The sequence below is a fragment of the Cotesia typhae genome, unplaced genomic scaffold, assembly GCF_013202065.1.
Source record: "Cotesia typhae breed Kobodo isofemale line unplaced genomic scaffold, CoteBio_Ctyphae contig_26, whole genome shotgun sequence".
NCBI classification, from domain to species: Eukaryota; Metazoa; Arthropoda; class Insecta; order Hymenoptera; family Braconidae; genus Cotesia; species Cotesia typhae.
The window spans coordinates 4,010,698-4,033,135 of NW_027423732.1; the positions used below are offsets into that span (position 1 = coordinate 4,010,698).

Sequence of the window (22,438 nt, forward strand, 5' to 3'; positions counted from 1 at the left end):
GGTAAACTGCGGTCTACTTTTTTCCCACAGAGTATTTATTGATACCTTGTTGTATAAAACGACGATCTAACTCACTACTTGAGAATGAAGTCCTAATTGTTGTTGACTTTCTTCGTCTCGTAACTATTCCGGGGATCGGTCCCTCTTGATTTTCGTGGCACTCTGTCTGGCGGTCACACTACTTCTTCCCGTTTATACTGCACGGCTCACTTGTAACAACCCAAAACTACCCCTTCCTACTCTCTTTTTAGGCCGGAAGATTGAGACACGCCAGTGCTACGTCGAACAAATATCGATATCCGGTGACATCTATTCAGGGTAATTGTATGCTGTAACAAGTTTTCACGTGAGAGCGTAACAAACAAACTTACCTTCACATTTATAATATTAGTAGCGATTAACAAAAAAAAAAAAAAAAAAAAGAAACATCGCTCCATTCCAGTAAATAGAAACGTGTGACTTTATGATTACCTTAATGTTATACGCGTCTCAACTGAACGGTGGTAACACCTCTTATGTCGAGTCTTTCGCTCCGCTCACATGTACCAACTTAATACTACTCCACTCTACACTCTATCGAGTCCCGAAGATCAAGACGCACCAGTGCTGCGTCGGTCATTAATCGATGTCCGGGGACTTACAAGTTCTAGGTAACATTTATCAATTTACATAGACTCAAAGTTAATGAACAATCTGCTTATATAAGTTAAAAACACACTAGTACTTACATTTTTGGGGATCCTTAGCGATTTCTAGAGTTTTTCGCAACTTACGCGGAACTCAAGCCCAACGGGACAAAGCGCACTCTGGATTCTTCCCCTCAGCACTCAGAACTGTAACGATTTGTTCGAATCTATATACCTTATTCTTAAGTAGAATTCAAGCAAGATACTGTTTCATCAGTTTAATTCCAAAATTATTGTTTCTTTGACAGAGTTTCCGAATTGCTTGACTACACTGCAGACGAATTAACAGGAAAAAGTATGTACGGATTATGTCACGGTGAAGATGCCCACCGTCTACGAAAGTCTCACGTTGATTGTAAGTATGGAAAAAAAAATCATTCTTACTATTTTGTCATAAATTTTTCAAGGAACGAAATCATGTGGTTGTAACCAAGGTGTTTAGCCCGAATCCATTTGGTCACCTCTTTCCTCTTTAAAAAGGGCGCCACTGGGATTTTAGACACGGTGTCCCAGAAACCGGGGGAGCATGAGAAGGGAAAGACAAGGTCGTGAGAAGTTCGAGGGGGCTGTAAATAATACTGAGAAAATTATTAAAACAAATTCATTTATCCAATTCAATGATAAAATTTAACAAATTCTTAAAATTAACTTACAAACTAACGTTATCGTGAAAACCTCTCACCTACGCAGGCACTGCCAGAAAATCTTATAACTAAATATCAATTAACTCTATATTTTTCTAAACCTCGTCAATCTGACGGAATACCTTAAAATACGATAAATTACCTCGTCAACCCGACGGACTATCAAATGAAACCTTATCTACTAAATTCCATATAAAATCATCCACCGGACGCTTACTTAATTCTCCAAAATTTTCTAATTACTCAAATTCTCCTAATTATTAATCAACTAAATTACAAAAATTCTAACATCATCATAATTCACAAAACTTCACCGCCGAATATCTACTTAATACAAAATACCGATTTACTTTTTCAATTCATTACCAAATTTATTAACGAAAATTTCCCTACTCAATTCATTTATCAAGTTACTTGACTAAATTTTCTTCACTAAAATTATCAATCAATTTCTTCTACGACAATTACAAATTAAATTTAATTCTTAATTTCTACGAAATTCATTTAATAACTTTCTTGACAAATTTTTATTAATCATCTTCTGAGCCCGATGAATTCATAAGTAATTTCATTCACTAAATTAACTAAATTAATTAAATTCAGCCCACCGGCCTGAATTTAATTTTACATAAATTTCTAAATACGACTGTGATCCTAAAGCGTCTCGACAAAATTCTTAGCCATAGAATTTTCTAGAATAACCTTTACTAACTAAATTACGCACTTGCAATTTTATTCAAGTTTTTGTCTGGGAAATTCTTAACTAAATTTTATTTATTGCCAGTAAATTAATAAAAATTTACTGTCATAAATAAAAACCCAGTGACAAAACTAACTAAATGATCTTGACGAAAAAAATACTTAAATACAAACCCGCTAATGTAAAACCGCTACTAGAGACAGTTACAGCAAGTCTCAAGAATTTAATTCAGTTATTTCGGACTCTTAATTAATTAAAAAAATAAAACTGGCCTAAAATAACCCGAAATATCTGGGATCAAAATTCTGGTTTCAACGGTAGACTGCTGTCTCAGCAAGGAAAATTGGCGGTATCGGCTATTCGGCGTTACAGGCTCCTTAGAGATCCAAGTTCTCACTTTACATAGGAACTAGTGTGTGTTTATAGACCGCATTTTGAGTTTTAAACTGTGATTACCGTCGTGTATCTTTGGAAAAGAGTGTTCTATTGTATTAGTTTATATTACTTTTATTGGTTATATTGTTTTTTAACCGCGTTATTGATTTTGAACCGCGAATATGTGTGAAAAATATGTTCTTATGTATCATTTATATTGTTTAATTTGCTTATATTGTTTATATCGTTGATAAACATGATCAAGTCAATAAAGAGGTTTTCTTTTTCTTTGATTTATATAAAATAAAGTGTTTTGTTTATATATTGTGATTTTTGAATACAATCCCCGTTTATAACCCTGGATTCCGGCGAGCAAATTTTGAGCCGGGGTTTTAGATCAATTAATTAGTTGATCGATTTAAATTGGAAAACGTACCCGTTACATCATCTACATGATATCGTTGATCCGTTAATGTAGAACCCTCTTGAGTGTTAATGGCGTAAGCCAAATTTTTTTTAATATCGATCGAAACATTGTCATCGAATAATGAGATTGTAGCTAACTCGTTATTTAAATAGCAAAACTGTTTCTTCATCTTTCTACAAGCTTCTTGTGTCACTGCCGGGCCAATATTTTGATTAAAAATTGAATTATTTATCAACTCTCGATCTTTGTGAGGTGCCAGAATAAGAGATATTGCCGTGTACCAAGCTTCAATGCAACATAAAATTACTTGACGTGAACTTTTTATTTTACGAGAGGGAAAATGAAATTGATCCCGAAACATAAATATTTTCAAACAATATATGGCTTTTGACATCCATCGCGCATGTTGCATAGCACCATGACGCATAAAAGTGTGCGTATCGGTTGGATAACTACCAAGAAGAACTAAAGATAATACCAAAAGCTCTCGCTAATTATCTCGAGGCTGAAACATTTAAAAAACCAAATTAATAACCATAAGTTGGAAGTATTAGATTTTATCAAGGTAATATAATGAACAATTTTTATCTGTAAGGGATCACTGATGAGCTTAATAATTTTCATCTTATCTTCATTTAAAGCTCTTGCCACAGTTTCATCCTTTACTCCACTTTTATATTTAGTTTGATCATTGTCATCCCATCCTTCTTTGAAATAAAAAAAAATCGGTACGTTAGGAGCAGATGTACCGTTCCAAAGAACTTCAAAAACCCCTCTTAAAATAATTTCCAATTCATGATGGCGACAAGGAAGCCACACCAATTTTCTCTTGTATGTTTTTTCAATTTGAACACATGTACCTTTATGAACGCCCAGAACAAGAATAGATAAGAATATATAAAAACATAAGATCTTGATTTCAAGGTGAGAGAAGAGCATACCTACGCTCACGCTGAAGTCATGCAATCGAAATCAAATATAATAATGACAAAAGTACTTGCAATTATTTTATAAAGTCGAGCTGTGTTGACAGCTGCAGTATCGAAACACATTACTTTTACGTAAGGAGCAATGTTCCATTGATTCAACGTAGAAATGACAGCTGCAGCTTGTTAATGAGCAATTCCACTATCAGCTTCAGGGATTCCAAGAAGCCGATTAACTCTAGAGACAAAAAGTAGAACTGCTAAACGGTCAATAGACTGTAAATTAGCTGTATCGGGCAAAATTTTACTATCCCAGAGGACAACATAACGATCATCAAAACGGAATTCTTCTTTCAAATCTTGCGCAATGTTTGATCTATTTTTGATGCGCGCTCGATAAACTAACGTACCGTAACGTAAATCAAAAGTGAAAATATCGATTCCTAGACTCTTAAAAGCAGCAGCTAAAATAAAAGTTGCCTTCTTATTTACTTATTTACTTTTGCTCGATCTAGTGCTGCGTATAATACGAGTGTCATGTTATCAATTTTGTTTGGTTGACACTGTTGACTTAGCTGATTTTCAAAGTCAGATACAACATTTGATGTCTGACTAGATATTGTTGCTGATAAATCAGATTGTAATACTGCTGATTTTTGAGTAACAAGTATCATATCAACAGCAGGTTCATCTGCATCTAAATAGTAAAAACTGTTCATATAAAACAGATAGTTATAGTTGATTGAGAGAGTAGATATAAATTGTAATATAAACTTACCAGCAGAATCTACAATCATTATATCTAATAATAGCCAGGCAACTGTTTATCCAGTTATAATTTATTATAAAAACACTAATGAGCTGGTTCATAAGAGTCTAGTAATTGTATCAGATTGCTTATCTCACGATGCAGTTGCTGTTCATGAGTTTACAAGAAGCACCACTAATTTCATCAAAGGTCTTTCCAATAATATCTTAAAAATAATTTACTTTTCTGACGGGGCACCCCAACAATTTTAAAATTTCAAAAATTTTGTAAATCTTCATTATCATGAAGAAGACTTTGGAATTAAAGCTGAATGGCATTACTTTGCAACCGCACATAGGAAAGGACCTTGTGATGGAGCTGAAGGGACTTTCAAAAGGATGGCAGCACGATAAAGTCTTCAACTTCCGTATGACCAATAAATTTCAACTCCTGTCGAACTATTCGAATAGGCGGAAAAACCAAATTCTTTACCAAATATGGATATTGAATTTTTTTCAAATGAAAAGTATAATCAGGCTAAACTTTTATTAGATCAACGATATTCAAGAGGAAAAACAATCAAAGGGACGCAGAAATATCATTGTGTTATTCTAAACGGAAAAGATACTTTGCGATTTAAAGAATTTTCATCATCCAGTGAATCTCGTATTTATAAAATATTTAAACGTGTAAGGAAATAAATGTGAAATAATAATAATTGTTTAGTGTAAATAAAATTCAATAATTATGATGAAAACTGTGACAGTAAGTTATTTATAGTAAATCCTGAGCATAGAATTTTTTTTCTTAATTTTTCATTACAAAAAGTTGGAATTTGAAAGTTTGAAAAATCGGAAAAAAATGGATCCCATCGATTGCCCATGAAGGGACTAGGCTTAAAAGTTGGGGGATAATTGACAGAAAATTTTAGAAAAAATTTTCAAGAAAATCGATCAGCACGTGTTTTTTGGAAATCAACATTTTAAAGTCAAAATATGAAAATCTCATAGAAATACAGTTTAAAAGTTTTTTTTGATTTTATATCCTAAAAGTGTGTTAAAAACAAAAATTTTCAAAAAAAAAAAACGTCCCGATTGGTCCATTTTTTGCAAAGTTACAGACATTTGAAAAAAAGAAAACCCACTTTTTTCAAAAATTGATATCTTAAAAACGGCTGGGCAAAAAAAAATTGAAAAAAATTATGGAGGTCTTTTTCAATAGGTACTATAACATAAAAAATTTTCAAAGAAATCGGAGATGCAAAGGCAAAATGCTATCCGATTTGGCGTGGAATGCCCCATATATAGATTAACGAATCGTCCCCGAATCCAGATATATATAAATGTATTGATCCTGGAATTCAATTATATATCAGCGGAGGTCTTTGAAGTCAGATATATGTCACCCAAGAAAGTAATAATTACCCACTAAGAAAACATGAAAATTTCAAATTCTTAAGCTTAGAGCTTATCATTTCAAATTAAAAGTCATTCAATCATTCATTTCTAAACAATACCAGATAATTTTCTGAGTACACTCTCCACGATTCACTCGGTGAAGCTTAAAGAGAGTATGTTCAAGTATTCAATTATATGTTTACCTAGATCGAGTCAACATACTCATTTTTTTACAAATATCCTGATTATAATAGAATAACAATCTATTCGATAATTGCATCAATGTGAGATATATCTGTTGAACTGAAGTATGCATTTTTTCAAGCTTAGACCTCATATCTCGAAAATTTGAAAAACAAATAAAATACACACACACACACACACACACACACACAGTGACACCCTCGCGGGAATAATCAGGGAAGCTTCCTAGGACCTCAAAACGTCAAGATCTGATGAAAACAAGATTTTGGAAAAACGGGGTAAAACCAATAACTTCCCGATTTTTGAAAATTTTCAATTTTCTTAGCGGGAAGTTAAAAATAATTATTACGCTAGGTAATACACAATTTTGTTACTATAAACATAAAATTTTTTGAATTAGACTATATTGTATTCATTCCTATGAAAATACTATATTGCTACTGTTACGTCCCAATTTGGACTAATTAAACTAAAATATATTCGGCCCAAGCTTTTCAGCCTATAGACCGGGATCGTGTTAAATACTGGATTTTTGTGATTGAATGAAATGAGAGTTTGTGTAAGTTTTAATTATGATTATATTGAATGTTTAAAATTACAAATGTAAAAAGAAGTATTACAAGGAATTCTTATGGTTGGAAATCTTACTAAGAATTATGATGCTATATAAATTATGGTACCTGATTTGCAGCTTATTAATTTCACTGACTCTAACTTTACAATATAACTTAATTTTAAATTTACAACTGAATCTCACTAAATCGGAAATTGAAAATATTAGGATACTTGTGAACTGGGTAGTATGGATCAACGTGGATAATACGGAAGTGTGTGTGGACACTTGTAGTTAGTGAGGACTAACGTGGGTAATAAGGAAGTGTGAGGACACTTGTTACAGAAAAGTGTGTGGACACTTGTAGCTTCTGGAGCAGAAAAGAACTGAACTGCACTTTTGTGAACTAGGCCCTTATAAATCGATGTTGCGAGTTGGACGTTGGGTTTTGTTGGGGAAAAACTCCGTCCAATCAGGAAGCAGTTTCCCAGGGTCCGTCCCTTTCCCATTACATTTTCCTTCGGAAAAGCGACTGGGCCCCGCCCAAGATGCTAGCCTATGTGTGTGCGCACCCACCCATACACTGGCATGTACATTTTGTCCATCTAGCTTATTTAAAATTATTTAAACTAATTTCTTAAATTTATTAACATTTGTAAAATATTTTCCTATTGAATAATTTAAATTTAATTTGTTTAATTCGTTGAATTTATAATTTAAATTTTACAATTTTTATTAGTTAAATATTTAAGAGTTATGCTAATAATTTTTATTCTATCTTCTAGGATAAATTTAAGTATCAAATTTACTTCAATTAGAATATAAAATTACAATTAAAATATTTTCCTATTGAATAATTATGGCGAACCATCGATTTTAATAAACACGTGGTTTGTCTATTCTTATCTAAATAATTCCGCTATAAGTTTGAGTTGTTAATTTAATTAATATTTCGAAGTTACAATTTCCTCGTTTATTTAAATACTTTCTTGAAATAGAAATAAGTTTAACGTTTTTAGATAAAAGTTCTGGAATTTATTTAAAATTGGCTTAATTTCTGAAATCAGTATAAAGTATTTTGATAAAAGAAATAATTTACTATAGACTTTTAATGTTCTTCTATAATTACGATTTTTTAGAATAAGAGAATAATTTATTTATAGAATTTTGGAATTTCCTCTTTCTATGGTTATTTTCGTGAAGTTTCAAATATTATTTTTTTAGATAGCTGTCTTACTATAATAAAATTTGTTTGTCGTAGGTGATAAAGAAAATTTTTAACTATCTTAAAAGTATATCTGTTAGGCTTCGTAGGTACGTAATCCCGTTTCTTTGGGACCTTTTATGGATTTTTTTTATTACCCTGTAGACTTAAGATTAAAATCCAATGCGTTTTTCTTGGGTTATTCATTATTTGTTCAAGAGTATTTTAATGGCTCCAAGAAAATAGTATTTAGGTAATTTAATTTTAATGTCCCTTTTTTGTTTCTATTTGTTTAGGAGTATTTATGTTTAGTTTTATGATAAAATATTTTTAGATAAATTTAAGGATATAGGGGTTCGTTATCATAAAGGGTCTTTTAAAAATTTCGATCTTATATTTAGTTAAGACTTTAAAATATTTCTAAATACTACACAACTCAGATAAAATTTATTGTCGAAAGATAAGCATTGCGCGAACATTTATTTAAATGAGAGTTATTGATTAATAAAAAAAAAGATTTTCTCTGGACGTAACACTACTAATAAGATGTTACAGTACTTAAAATACTACATACTTTCGACATAATCATTTAATAGTTCAATTATTTTAAATGACAATAATATTAATTAAACAATGAATTTTCTTTGTTACAGTGATCAATAAAGGGCAAGTCTTAACTCATTACTATAGACTGATGAATAAAAGCGGTGGATATACTTGGGTTCAAACTTGCGCAACCGTTGTTTGTAATTCGAAGAATGCAGAGGAACAAAACGTTATTTGTGTAAATTATGTAATAAGGTAATAACTTATTGTTCTAATATTGTCATAAATTAGATCGCGACGATAGTCTACTAGCAACAAATAACTCTCACAACTTACAATTTCTTATTTATATTCATAACTTATATATACTCTTACTTACATAACTTACTGATAACTTACAATGACTTCACTCTATTTTGAATTTTCAGTTTTAAAAAATTAATGCATTTCTTGGAAACTTAGATCATGACGCAATTGCAGACATCGCAGTCGAATTTTCAGATATGATATTAACTGCGACACTTGAATCACAAAGTCTACAATCTTAAAACATCAATTCTCAATGTCTTTTATCACAAAATTCGATTATCTATCATAATGTTATAATTTCAGAAAATGACCATTTGGTAGTCAAAATGAAAATAGATTTTTTAATGAATCTAAAATCCACTAGGATCATAAACACGTCTACGTACATGAAGTACATTCCAACAGTGATAAATATTGTAGTGTAAATATAAAGTAATCAATGAATACTGAAATTTTGATCGCTGTATATTTCAACATGACTTAAAAAATCATTTACGAAACAAATACGAGAGTAACATTTCATTGAAGAGATAGAGAAAATAGGAAATTTTTCGGCATAGGCCAATGGTAAGACGTGCAAATTGAAGTTCAATGAGCTCTTAAATGTAATTTCCAGAAATTTGTTAGGACGTCGTGTTCAATTGTGATTGCACAAAAAAACAGTGAAGCGTAAATTTTTAACTTCCCGCTTAGAAAACCCATGATTTTCGAAATATTGGGAAGTTATTGGTTTTACCTCGTTTTGACAAAATTGAGGTTTCGACAGATCTCGACGTTTTGAAGCCCTAAGAAGCTCTTCTGACTATTATTACGATGATGTCCGTACGTCTGTGTATATACATATACACTAGTCACAGAAATTAAGGGATACAACAAAAATTTCAAATTTTTGGGTGATATTCAACAAACTGTAACTCCGAGGAAAGTGGTCGTACAGAAAAAATAAAAAAAGTAAATTGTAGCTCCAAATGTCTAGATTTCAGACATGACCATGAAAAATTTTTGTCATGTCCAGGTCTGAAGAAATCCTAAGAAAACTACCGAAAAAAAATTTTTCCAAATTTTTTCCCGTCTAAAAAAAGGTCCACGGGCTTCAAAAAAATTTTTTTGATTGTTTTGTTTAAAAGTTCTTTTAGAGAATTTAATACTCTTCAATTTGGCGTATTCAAAAAGCCTGTACGACGATTTGCTGCGGAGTGATCGTCAATCAAAGCAAAAAAGTTCTTTTTGACTTTGATATTCAATAACTCCCGAAATAATAATCGTACAGGGAATGAAAGGAGGGTTTTAAAAATTGCACAATATTTTCTATAACAAACTGTAAATATCTTTTGGAAAAAAAAATTTTTTTGAATTGAAAACTCGGACTGAAAAAAAAAACAAAAATTTGCATAATTAAGGATATTTGGATAACTTGATATAACTTTGGATAAAATGGATAAACAAAGGATATCGTCGGTAATTTTTTAACCTTAAAGTGTCCCCTAAAATCCCTCAAAAATTCAAAGCGCTGCGATTTTTTTTTTTCATTGTGCCTCGAAGCTACAAATTCTTTGTTTTTGCAAAAATCACCATTATGAGCAATTTCGTGATTTTTATTCATTTTTTCAATGAAAAAAATTTTTTTCTCTCTAAAATCTTTATTTTCTCTATTAACGAAATTGATTTTTTGAAAAATTTGAAAAAAAAAAAAAAATTTTATTTTTTTTTCAAAAATTTTTTTTTCGAAATTTTTTTTTTTAATTTGTTTTTTTAACGTCTTCAGAATGCTCCACTATTGTCAAAAAAAATTAATTCAATTTTTTCTGACCGCTACAACTGCCTTAGTTTCAAATCTCATTTTAAAAATTCAATTAAAACAAATTGATATACCCCTCGCGGGTTACCGCTTTTCTTCACACAAAACTTAAATCTTTTGTATTCTTTCCAGCTTAAATTTTTTTCGTGAATTTTCTGTAAGCTTTTCTTTGATAATCACCTTTGGCATTTTGATATGCCTCGCCGACATTTAGCTGCAACAGATGTGGCTCGCATTGTTACCCGCCTTTAAGAGGGCTACAGTCAGGTGGAAGTAGCAACTTCTACGGGAGTGAGTCAGTCTGTCGTCAGTCGTGCTTATGCCCGGTTTAACGCGATTCAAAGTTACAATCGTCGTCCGGGTCAAGGTAGACGACGAATCACTACCGAGCGTAATGATCGAGCTATCATTCGCGAAGCTCATCGAAAACCTACTTTTTTTTTGACAATAGTGGAGCATTCTGAAGACGTTGTGGGGGCATATCTTCCACCCACTCCTGAGTAATTTAATTGTTATTATTTATAATTATTTAATTATTAATTATTATTATTTATAATTATTCAATTACCAATTATTATTATTTATAATTATTATTTATAGTTGGTTATAATTATTTAATTATTATTATTTATAATCATTAATATTATTTCATTATTAATATTATTATTATATTATTTACTTATTATCATTTATAATTCTCTAATCATTACTATTCGTTAGTTATAGTGCATTAAATAATATAGTTAATATTTTAGTGTTTAAGTTGAAGTTTTTCTACAATGCTATTAAGTTGGGAAAAGCGTGAGTTATATCGCATCACCATAAATTATACCGGATTATAATTTACTTGGTGATGTCAAGCAACTGATAGAGTCTCGTCCGCTACAAGGACATTTTGGGAAATTTTATTTTATTGTAATTGCATTACAAGTAATAAAATTCACATCCACAGCTGGCGAGACCCTAATAAAAGTATTGTATTAGGATTAAAAATATGTATAAGTTTGTTTGTAAGAAGTTTAAGGGTTTTTCCCAAACCTTCCCATAAAAATCCCAATAATCTTTCGTTTTCTAAAAAGCAATTAAAGGATTGGAAACTTGTATCGCATGGCCAGCGACCGGGTTCTTGAGTCCACTGATTGCTTTTACATATACTTCTACCGATATTCCTCAACTATACTTCTACTCCAGTAATTTTCCATACCTTCAGAATATACATCTATACTTATACCTACTTGTACCTAGACCCAAACATTCGTACAAGTAAGTACTCCTACCCTTAATATACTTCCTTTATACTTCCATCGAGTAACCCCTACCTCTGGATAGGTCAGAGACCTAGATGGACACTTGGAGAAAATCAGTCAGTCCCGAAAAACCCATTAGCTTCACCTCGTCTTAAGTACACGCGTGTAATTCTAGATAGATTATTTTAAATAAACGTTATTAAACTAAAAATACTTCTATTCGCTCACTAGCAACCCGCACATCCCAAAACGTTAAAAAAAAAAAATTTTTCGAAAAAAAAATTTTTGAAAAAAAAGTAAAATTTTTTTTTTTTTAATTTTTCAAAAAATCAATCTCTTTAATCGAAAACATAAAGATTTTAGAGAGAAAAAAAATTTTTTCATTGAAAAAATGAATAAAAATCACGAAATTGCTTATAATGGTGATTTTTGCAAAAACAAAGAATTTGAAGCTTCGGGGCACAATGAAAAAAAAATCGCAGCGCTTTGAATTTTTGAGGGATTTTAGGGGATACTTTGAGGTTAAAAAATTACCGACGATATCCTTCGTTTATCCATTTTATCCAACGTTATACCAAGTTATCCAAATATCCTTAATTATGCGAATTTTTGTCGTTTTTTCAGTCCGAGTTTTCAATTCAAGAAAAATTTTTTTTCAAAAAGATGTTTACATTTTCTTATAGAAAATATTGTGCAGTTTTTAAAACCCTCGTTTAATTCCCTGTACGATTATTATTTCTGGAGTTATTAAATATCAAAGTCAAAAAGAACTTTTTTGCTTTGATTGACGATCACTCCGCGGCAAATCGTTGTACAGGCTTTTTAAATACGCCAAATTGAAGAGTATTAAATTCTATAAAAAATCTGTTGAACGAAACAATCAAAAAAATATTTTTGATTACCGTGGCCTTTTTTTAGACGGGAAAAAATTTGGAAAAATTTTTTTTCGGTAGTTTTCTTAGAATTTCTCCAAACCTGGAGATGACAAAAATTTTTCATGGTCATATCTGAAATCTAGACACTTCGAGCAACAATTTGCTTTTTTATTTTTTCTGTACCACCATTTTCCTCGGAGTTACAGCTTGTTAAAAATCACCCAAAAATTTGGAATTTTTTTTATATCCTTTAATTTTTGTGACTAGTGTATATATATATATATATATATATATATATATATATATATATATATATATATATATATATATATATATATATATATATAATCTTTTCTTATTCAATTGCTAGGTATTTAGTAATAAATTATAAAATCTTCTTCCATTTCGGCTGCCGAATGGTTCTTTTTTTTAATAAAACAACAGTTGAAAAAAAATTTATTAATGGGTCACAAATGTGAAATTAATCCTAATAAAAATAATAATGATATATATATATATATATATATATATATATATATATATATATATATATATATATATATATATATATAATTTTTTTAATATTTTTTCATAAAAAATGGTATAAATTAAATAAATAATCAGTTAAGATCATGAATTTTCGGCTTAATTTATTCTTTAATTAATAAATAACGATTGAATCCTAAAATTTTTAACGTATTGCAATTAGTTTACAAGATAATTAAACATAACATAAAAAAAAAATTTTTTTTCAGCACTTTTTTTTATAAAAAAAAGTATAAATTAAATATATAATTAGTTAAGATCATGAATTTTCAGCTTAATTTATTCCTTGATTAATAAGGAACAAGTAAGTCTTAACTTTTTTTATCGTATTGCAATTAGTTAACAAGATATAATTAGTTTAAACATGAAAAATCAGGTGAGTCTAATGGAGTGTAGAAGGCAATAATTTTTAAAATTCAATAAAAAATATAAATAAATTTTTTTTATGAAAAAAAAGTAGTTAGTTGTTTGTGTTTCATAGTGTACAGTAAGAAAAAAAATATACCGAAAAATTTAAATTGTTTATAACAAATTGTTTATTTAATAAACAATGAAAATTAAAAAAAAAATTAGATTTTTTTTTTAGTTATCGAAGAGAAACATAAATTATAATTAAAAAAAAAAATGGTTCCTTAATGTAGAATGCAAGTGGTAAATAAAAATTGTTAATTAACAAAAGCGTTTTTAAGCAACAAAAAAACTTTTTTAAGCAACGATTTTTTTTTAAATCATAATTTGCATTGAAGATTATGAATCCAAGAAGAATTTTTCAAATTACTAATAATTAACACATTTGTTTATAGCAATTTTTTAAACAATAAATGATAAAAATGATAAAAAATCATTTTTAAGTCGCTTATGTTAATAGGAAAACGAATCAAAGTAATTGTCTGAAAAAAAAATTTTTTTACAGAATGTATTTAACTTTTTAATTTGTCACCGACGTAAATTGTTAATAACAATGTGGGGATTAACAATTATTTAGTTCTACCACTAGGAATCTATTCTGTGGTCATTGAAAAACAGCTCAGCGAAGTAAAAAAAATTTGAGATTCATAGTTGAACAATTATCTCACTTGCAATGTGGATGTACAAGCTATACGAAATTGTTAATTAACTAATGCATAAATTAATGAAAAATCCTCTTCTTTTTGGAACTTTCGTCAAATTTTGGATATCTCGAAAAGTTCTTGAGATATAAGCAAAAAACTAAACCCCCCTTTTTTTTAGTTAATTGTTTATAACTTATGTAATTTATGCGAGCGCATCTTCAAATTTTTCAAAAACTTTCTAGATGTGATAACGAATCGAATGACACCTCAATCATATTTTTCCGATCCTTCGAACAAATTTTGACCTAAAAGGCACTTGTTGACTAGACTATTACTTCACTAACAATTTCTTTTTGGATCTGACGCGTGGTTTCATTGAAACTTATAAAAACATTTCCGATGTTAACACTAGGACGTCAGGACAACGATAGATATTTTTGTTGAAAATCGTAAAGGTGTCGAATTTTAGGGCGTTACTTATTTTACTATATGGGAGAAATAATATCCAATTATTTTTCTATTTCCTTGAGCCCTTGCCCTCTCTCTTAGATTTTTCTATAATGTTGCTTGAGTCCCCTCTACTTGGGCCCGAGTCCAATATCGCTTCTCCCTCACTCTTATACTCTATTATACATCAATGTGTTTGTGTATACGTAAGCGCATTTATGCATAGACAAAGACATACATGTGTACTATTTTACATTAAATTATTTACTGTGACCAAATTTTATATTAAATTATTTATTTAAACATATGAATAAAATATGTACATCAATAAAGCATATCTTAATTATTTTGAATTTAGTTATTTAATTGTAGAAATATTTTTGCTTCGAACATTTGAAAATTTATTATTTTGTTGTATCATGTTAGAATTTTATTGTTCAATATTTGTTTATTTTAAATTGTTCGATTATCAAGTTCTATTTGTTTATTTGTTTCATTATTTAAATTTTCGTCATTTAATTTTATTGTAATCTATATTGTTATTACTTAGGTTTTTTTTCTTTTTAAATTATTGTTATTTAAAATTTTTTTCTATGCATTTTATTTTATTAAAAAAAAAATATTTCTGTGTCGGGTCTAGATAAAGTCGGGCCCAACTTAACGTGGGAATTTCCCGAGTTGTAGTTAGATAAGAAAACTATTTTTTTCTTTTTTTTTTTATCTGCTAGGGTCATAAAATGATTATTTACTATTCGACCCAGATAAAACAATAAATATTTTTAAAATAATTTCTATTTAAAAAAAATGTATCCAAGATTCTAAAGAAAAAAAATTAGGAATACGGTAGACCCTGAAGGCCATCCGTTCAACTTCCCGCTAATACCATTTCTAGGTGCATAAAACTGCACTAATGATGTTTTTGAGCTCTTCGAGCTCAAAAATACAATTCATGTGTTATTTTGAGCTCTTCGAGCTTAAAAGTCTGATAGAAGTATCATAGAACAATATTCTTTTAATTTTCAAACCGCACTAACTTTTCAATAAATCAACCGATTGTCACGCGGTTAGCAGAATTTGACGCAATTTTTTTAGTTTCATGATGAATCTTCAAATTTGAATTGATAAAACTAGGAAATTTGGAGTAATTCCAAAAAAACACTTTTTTTGGTTTTTTTTTGTTCATGATATTTCTTGAACGAATTGACCAATTTTGACCGGCTTGACGGCGATCGACGTAATTTTTTCATGCTAATAGCTGATTAGTTTTTGAAATCGATCAGTACAGCCGTTTAAAAAGTATTCCAAAAAATGTCGGAGTTATGTTAAAAAACACTTGTTTTCAAATCTTTTATTGACGATATCTTTCGAACTAATCAATCGATTTCTACGTTTTTGGCGGCGATCGACGCGATATCTTAAGTTCTAAAAATTATTCTATATCATTTCAAACGATCCGAGAAGAAATAACGAAGTTATGTCAAAAAAACACTTTTTTCGATTTTCTTTCGTTCACGATATCTCCCGAACGAATCAACCGATTTTGACCGAATTAGCGACGATCGGCGTGGTTTTTCAAGCATAAGGGCAGATTAGTTATTGAAGTTGATCGATAGAGCCGTTTAAAAGATATTTCAGAAAAACCACTTTCAAAAATGATTTTTTTTAATTTTTTTGAGATTTTTCAAGATTTCTTAAAATCTATCGGTCCGAATCGGTTCAAATTCTCAGGAAATCTAAGTTCGAGATAACTCTTTAGAATGCCGTTTAGTTCGTTCCGATCGGTTCAGTCGTTCAAAAGTTATAAACGAGTTATAGTCACACACACACACACACACACACACACACACACACACACACACACACACACACACACACACACACACACACACACACACACACACACACACACACACACACACACACACACACACACACACACACACACACACACACACACACACACACACACACACACACACACACACACACACACACACACACACACACACACACACACACACACACACACACACACACACACACAGTGACAACATCGCGGGGGTAGTCAGGGAAGCTTCCTGTGACCTTCAAACGTGGGGATCTGATGAAAACTCGATTTTGGCAACACGGGGTGAAAACAATAACTTCCCGATTTTTGAAAATCTGAGATTTTTAGCGGGAAGTTAAAAATTTTATGAATAAAATAAATGTATGTAATTAGTTGTAAAAACATAAAATTATTTATGAATAATTAAATTCTATTTGTTATAAAATAAAAATGTCGGACGTTGAGTCCGATATAACAAGAGTAATGTATAAATTATTTTAAGATTGGAAATGTTTTAACAATGAAACACTTCTAGTATTATTATTCTCAGTGATGAATTTCAAATCATAGTTTTACAAAAAGTTCTAAATTCTTCGTGATTTAAGCTTATTGCATGCCTTAAGCGCGAAGAGCGCAGGTATGCTCTACTCTCGCCTAAAAATCGTGATTTCGATTAAAACGTGATTTTCATAAATTAAACGAAAAAAATTATGAATAAAAAGCATATTAAAATAAATAATAATAACTACAGAACACGTTGAAAAATTTTTCTTATCGATTGAATAAGATTTCGCAGAAAAAACCTTTTTTCTGATGAATTAAGTGAATAAGAGCGTGGTATTCACGGGTGCAATGGGCTTGACAACACTACAATTTTGTCAAAAACCACTTTCGCGATTTAATTTTTTTTTGTTTTATTCCCGAGGATGTTTGTCAAAACCCTTGTCAAAATTGCTTGTCAAAATAATTCCGTTTCGATACAGTTAATTTTTTTCGACTGTCAGTTCGGTGACTTTTTCTGCGATTTCGGCAGCCATTTATATTATTTTCCATTAAACAGGATTGAAATAACTATAAACAAGCAGAAACTATACATAGATGATGGTATAATTACTAACTGTTTTATCATCTGTTAAAATTTTTCTTTAGCTCGATCTACAAAGGGGATAATACTACTCGCGGGAAAATTCAAACAAAAAAAAACGAATAATTTTTCTTACAATTTAAATAATTTGTGTAGGACGTGAGCGCTTAAGGCATGCTCGTTTGGATTTTCCAAACTTTTTTATAATTTTTATTATATTTTTATAGTTTTTTAAACGTCTGTAAGCATTTATATATGAGTTATTTTTGAGAAAATGCTTCTAAAAATTACGGATGCACACATACTGGGAACTTAGATAAAAGCGTCAAATCCTTCTCTGTCGATAAGTTACTAGCAGTGGCATACACGTTTGTAGTTTTTGTATAGTTTACCCTGATAGCCACCTTACCTATAACTTACTGTCAATCTACGTCTGCAATTTGAAGCAAACTTGACGGAAAGAGTTGACAAAGCGAGCGATTACCTATTAGTTACCTATAACTTACTCTGCAAATAGACGTCAAAACTTGCTGTGCAAGTATTTCCTTCAAATTGTAGTAAAGTTGAAAGGAAATTTAACTACAAGTTTGATTGTTAACTTGTATTCAAGTTGCGGCCGTAGATTTCCGTCAATTTGCTTACAACTGTTGTTGAGAGAAGAATTACCGCCAACTTGATGTATAAATTAACCGTAACTGCTGGAAGTCAACACTTACTGAGAAAGCGCTAGCTATCAGGGTACATTGAAAAATTGGTATCAGATGCTTTATATAAATCATTAACTCAATATTGCTATATCTAAAACATCTTATCTTTCACAAGTAATATCATTTATTACTTATTGAGTTTACTTAGGAACTGAATGGTATGTTTTGTTAGAAGTTACTGAGTTATTCATTATTATTTGTAAAAGTCTTGCATGTGGTGCGAATGTAAGGTTAAACATTAAACATTTTAAGCGATACTATTTTTGTAATTGAAAACAAAGTAGAAAACATATTTTTAATTGGAGAGACACATCATGAAATTGCGGGAAATCAACTTCCATCTAAGTTTTAAGTATTAAAATTTTTGTTTTACAACACCCGAATATTGAAGCATAGTTTGAAAGTCAGTGAAAGTTTAGTGTATGATGAATTAATTACTTTTTGGCAAAAAGTAAAAATTCCAATGCAACAAAAATCTCGGTGTATGAAAAAAATTGATGATTCATACAACGATTGGAGAAGTTTACAGAAAAACTCATCAAAATGGAATGATATGCAGGAAAACAATGAAACAGTATTTTTATCACACTTCAATAATTTGTTTGATATAGCACACAGTGGTGTTTTAACAATGGTTGATGACAGTACAAAAAGATTTTTATTAAATCAACGTGAACCAAATCGTGTTGGATTTATTGACGACGTTGAAGATATATCTGGTAAGTGTTAATATAAATCGGACATTTTTGATATTTATTCTTTCATTAAAAATTTTTTTTTCTATCAATATAGAAAAATCTGAGCCAACTTCACAGTATGAATCAACTCCGTCATCATTCAGTCAAGAAAGTCTTCACAGAGATCCTAGTTTCGTTATGAACTTAGATGAAGAATCGCCACCACCGAAAAGATCTCGTGGAATAATAGACATTCTGACTCCAAAATTATGTACCATATTAGATAAGTGCAAAATGAGTGATCGCGATGCAACAGGCTTATTAACTGCATTTCTTCAAGCTGTCGAACTTGATGCAACCCACTACATCGTTAATCGAACATCGATTAAACAAAAAACGTTAAAATTTCAGAAAAAAAAGAGCGGCTGAAATCCAAACAAGATTTGCAAATAAAGATCTTCGTAGATTGATTGTTCATTGGGACGGTAAACACTTATCTGATATTACTGGCAGAAATTTCGCAGAGCGTCTTCCAATAATAGTTTCATTTGAAAATAAAACTAAAATTCTATCGATACCACCGTTAGAAAATGCTACAGGCCGAGCAATGGCAAATGCAGTTTCTGATGCTCTTCAAGAGTGTGGAGTCAGTGATTTAGTAGTCGGTTTATGTTGTGATACTACTGCATCGAATACTGGAGAATATAATGGTGCAGCTGTTTTAATTAATCATTTGTTAGAGAAAGATCTTCTTATTTTGCCATGCAGACATCATATATTTGAGGTTGTATTGAGAGCTGTATTTGACAGTAAGTTGTCACGGGATTTCAATTTAAAAATCCCGCGTCATATTCTCCCGGGATGGTCGCTGGGGATAGCGCCGCCAGGGTCCGCCACCTACTGGGCTCCGGCTCAGCTGGTCCCAAAGTTACCCAAGCATAATGCTGGGAATTAAACTTTGGGATCAAATTAAAAATAGATCTAAGTCTCGTTAACTGGATATTAATTAGGATTAAGATTTCATAATTAATAAAGAGATATTGGAAAAGATGGTCAAACGTCAATGGTGGCTAGTTGGTAGTTATTTATTGTGCAGAAATTATTTTTGGAACTATTTGAGTACCGCGGAGCGCGCATGCGCGGAGCGTTGTCTGGAAATTTGGAATAATTTTATGTAAATAATTTGCGCTATGTAAAACTCTGGAATAATGCAGAGAGGCATTATTACATTATTTTATCGAAAGATATTAATTAATTTGATGATAAATCCGCTGCCGGTGGGCCGGTCATCGGGAGACTCAGTGCACCAAACCCATAAAAATCACTGATTTGACTTGCCTCGTGGCGCAGGAACACGAGAAAAAGTAGGGCTGCGGGGGGAGAGTTCATTCTGGCGGTAGCGCTCTGTAGCGAGCACGTGGTAAATTTTTGCTGAATTTTTTGGTACTTGTTTTTTTTTTATATCATAAGCCGTGATTATTATTTAAAGTATTTTGTTGAGTGCTAATAAGCTACAGAAACCGGCGATCCAACGTATTCCCCCCGTGTGAGCTGTAATTGGGTGAGTCCCGGCATGTTTTGGTTGCATTGTGTTCTCTCGGTGGTCGTACCAACGGCAACGGTGAGAGTGTTTGTTTGTATGTGATACGATACGGGGTCGATCACAACGTTTCAATTTATCAATTATATTATTTTACATAGAGTGTAATTAATTACGAGACTGAATCTAATATTTAAGTCTTAATAATAACGCTCACCGTTAACGTCGGTTCTCTATTTATATATAGATGTCATAGTTTGAAATTATTAGTTGAGTTTTTGGTATGACCTTGAGCTAGCGTATTGTGGTTATTGTCATTATATCACATTAACAAAGTAAGAAACTAAATACCGGCTCAATTATATTTAATTATTAAATAATTAATTTTGTCAAGAATAAGTCCATGATTTGGATCCTTATAAATTTACTATCCAATAATTGGTTTTCATAATATAAATCTGTTAAACTGTTATATTTTATAATTAGGTTAAGTCTTTAAATATTAAATATATTTGTTCATTTCAATAACGACCACCGTGAGAATATTTATTTGTCTCTTGAATTTTACACGTCATATAATTTGCATAATTATCTATTCTCCTTTCTCTCTATCCATTTTCATTTTTATTTGTCTCGAAATCGACTCGTGGAAGACCCTGATTGATCAAGGGTTTGTTATTCTTCCCTAGTAAAAGAGTAACTGGCCTCCAACGGGGTTTCTAACCTAGCCTGTGTGTCGACGGGTTATTATTTATTTTCGTGGGCGACCTGGAAAAGGACATTCGGGAGTTAACCTCTCCATCGTTGGCTTTCGGATCATTTTATTGTTACAAAGTTAACTAATGTTTTTGGACCAAATGTGTCTATATTTGCTCGATTCAAGAAAGAGTGGGATGAATGAGACCTAACTCAATTTAAAAGTGGAATAGCGGATCCCTTGGTTGGTAAATTATTGGAAAATGATATTCAAGACATTCATAAATTCATTAAGCAACAACTTACTTTGAACAATGATAGAAAAGATTATTCAGAACTGCTAGAATTAAGCTTGCCATTTATTGGAATAATACCTAATAACATCACGTTTCATACTCCTGGAGCTATGCATCAGGCCAGGTGGATGGCTAAGGCAATATATTCGTTGAAAATATTTCTGTTATGATTTACTTTTGAACTAAAGTCTACGGAAGAAAAAAGCCTGGGCATGATTTGCGTTTGTTGTGAAAATTTATTTACGAATATGGTTCGCCGCCTCATCATCGATTAAGGCACCAAACTATGATTTTCAGTTGATCAAATCTATTTATAACTTTCAACCTATTGACAAAAAAAATATACAAGAGTGCTTTAGGTAAGATTTTAAACCATTTGTGGTATCTAAATCCTGAAAATTGTTTGTTGGCTTTATTCGATGATGATGTAGATACGGAAACGAAACAGAAAATGGTTAAAAAAAGTCATTGAATTCTCACAAAATGCAGATGAACTTGATTTATTAGATAATAATGAACAAGTTCTTAGGAAGGCTGTAAAATCTCGTGTGGATATCCCAAAATTATTTGACCAATGATTAGAACAGTTTATTAATGCAACTTCTATTAATTTTTTCCATAAACTTGGACTAAATACGAGCTGGTTGACTGAAAATTGTGAAAAATGGTTAGAAGACTCTAATTATCAAGATTGTTTGACATCTGTAACAAATTTATCAGTCGTTAACGATGTTGCAGAACGAGGTGTTAAACTAATGCAAGAGTACAACGATTTATTCACAAAAGATGAAAAACAAAAGCAATTCCTCATTCAAATTTTAGATGATTACAGAAGCACATGCATCAAGACAACGAAAGAAAGTTTACTTAAAGAATGGAATGATGAAAACTAAAGATTAAAATTTAATTTGTATAAATTTTGTCAT

The 22,438-nt window shown here is 30.9% G+C and overlaps 1 protein-coding gene across 1 annotated transcript in view; it reads left to right on the forward strand.

Annotated features, from left to right (window-relative positions):
• LOC141525298 (protein trachealess-like) overlaps window positions 1-22,438 on the forward strand; it is a 379,682-nt gene that overhangs the window by 292,835 nt on the left and 64,409 nt on the right. The window contains exons 8-9 of the mRNA XM_074239724.1: window positions 935-1,041; window positions 8,518-8,665. Of these exons, the coding sequence (XP_074095825.1) occupies window positions 935-1,041; window positions 8,518-8,665 (255 nt within the window). The remainder of the gene's footprint in view (window positions 1-934; window positions 1,042-8,517; window positions 8,666-22,438) is intronic.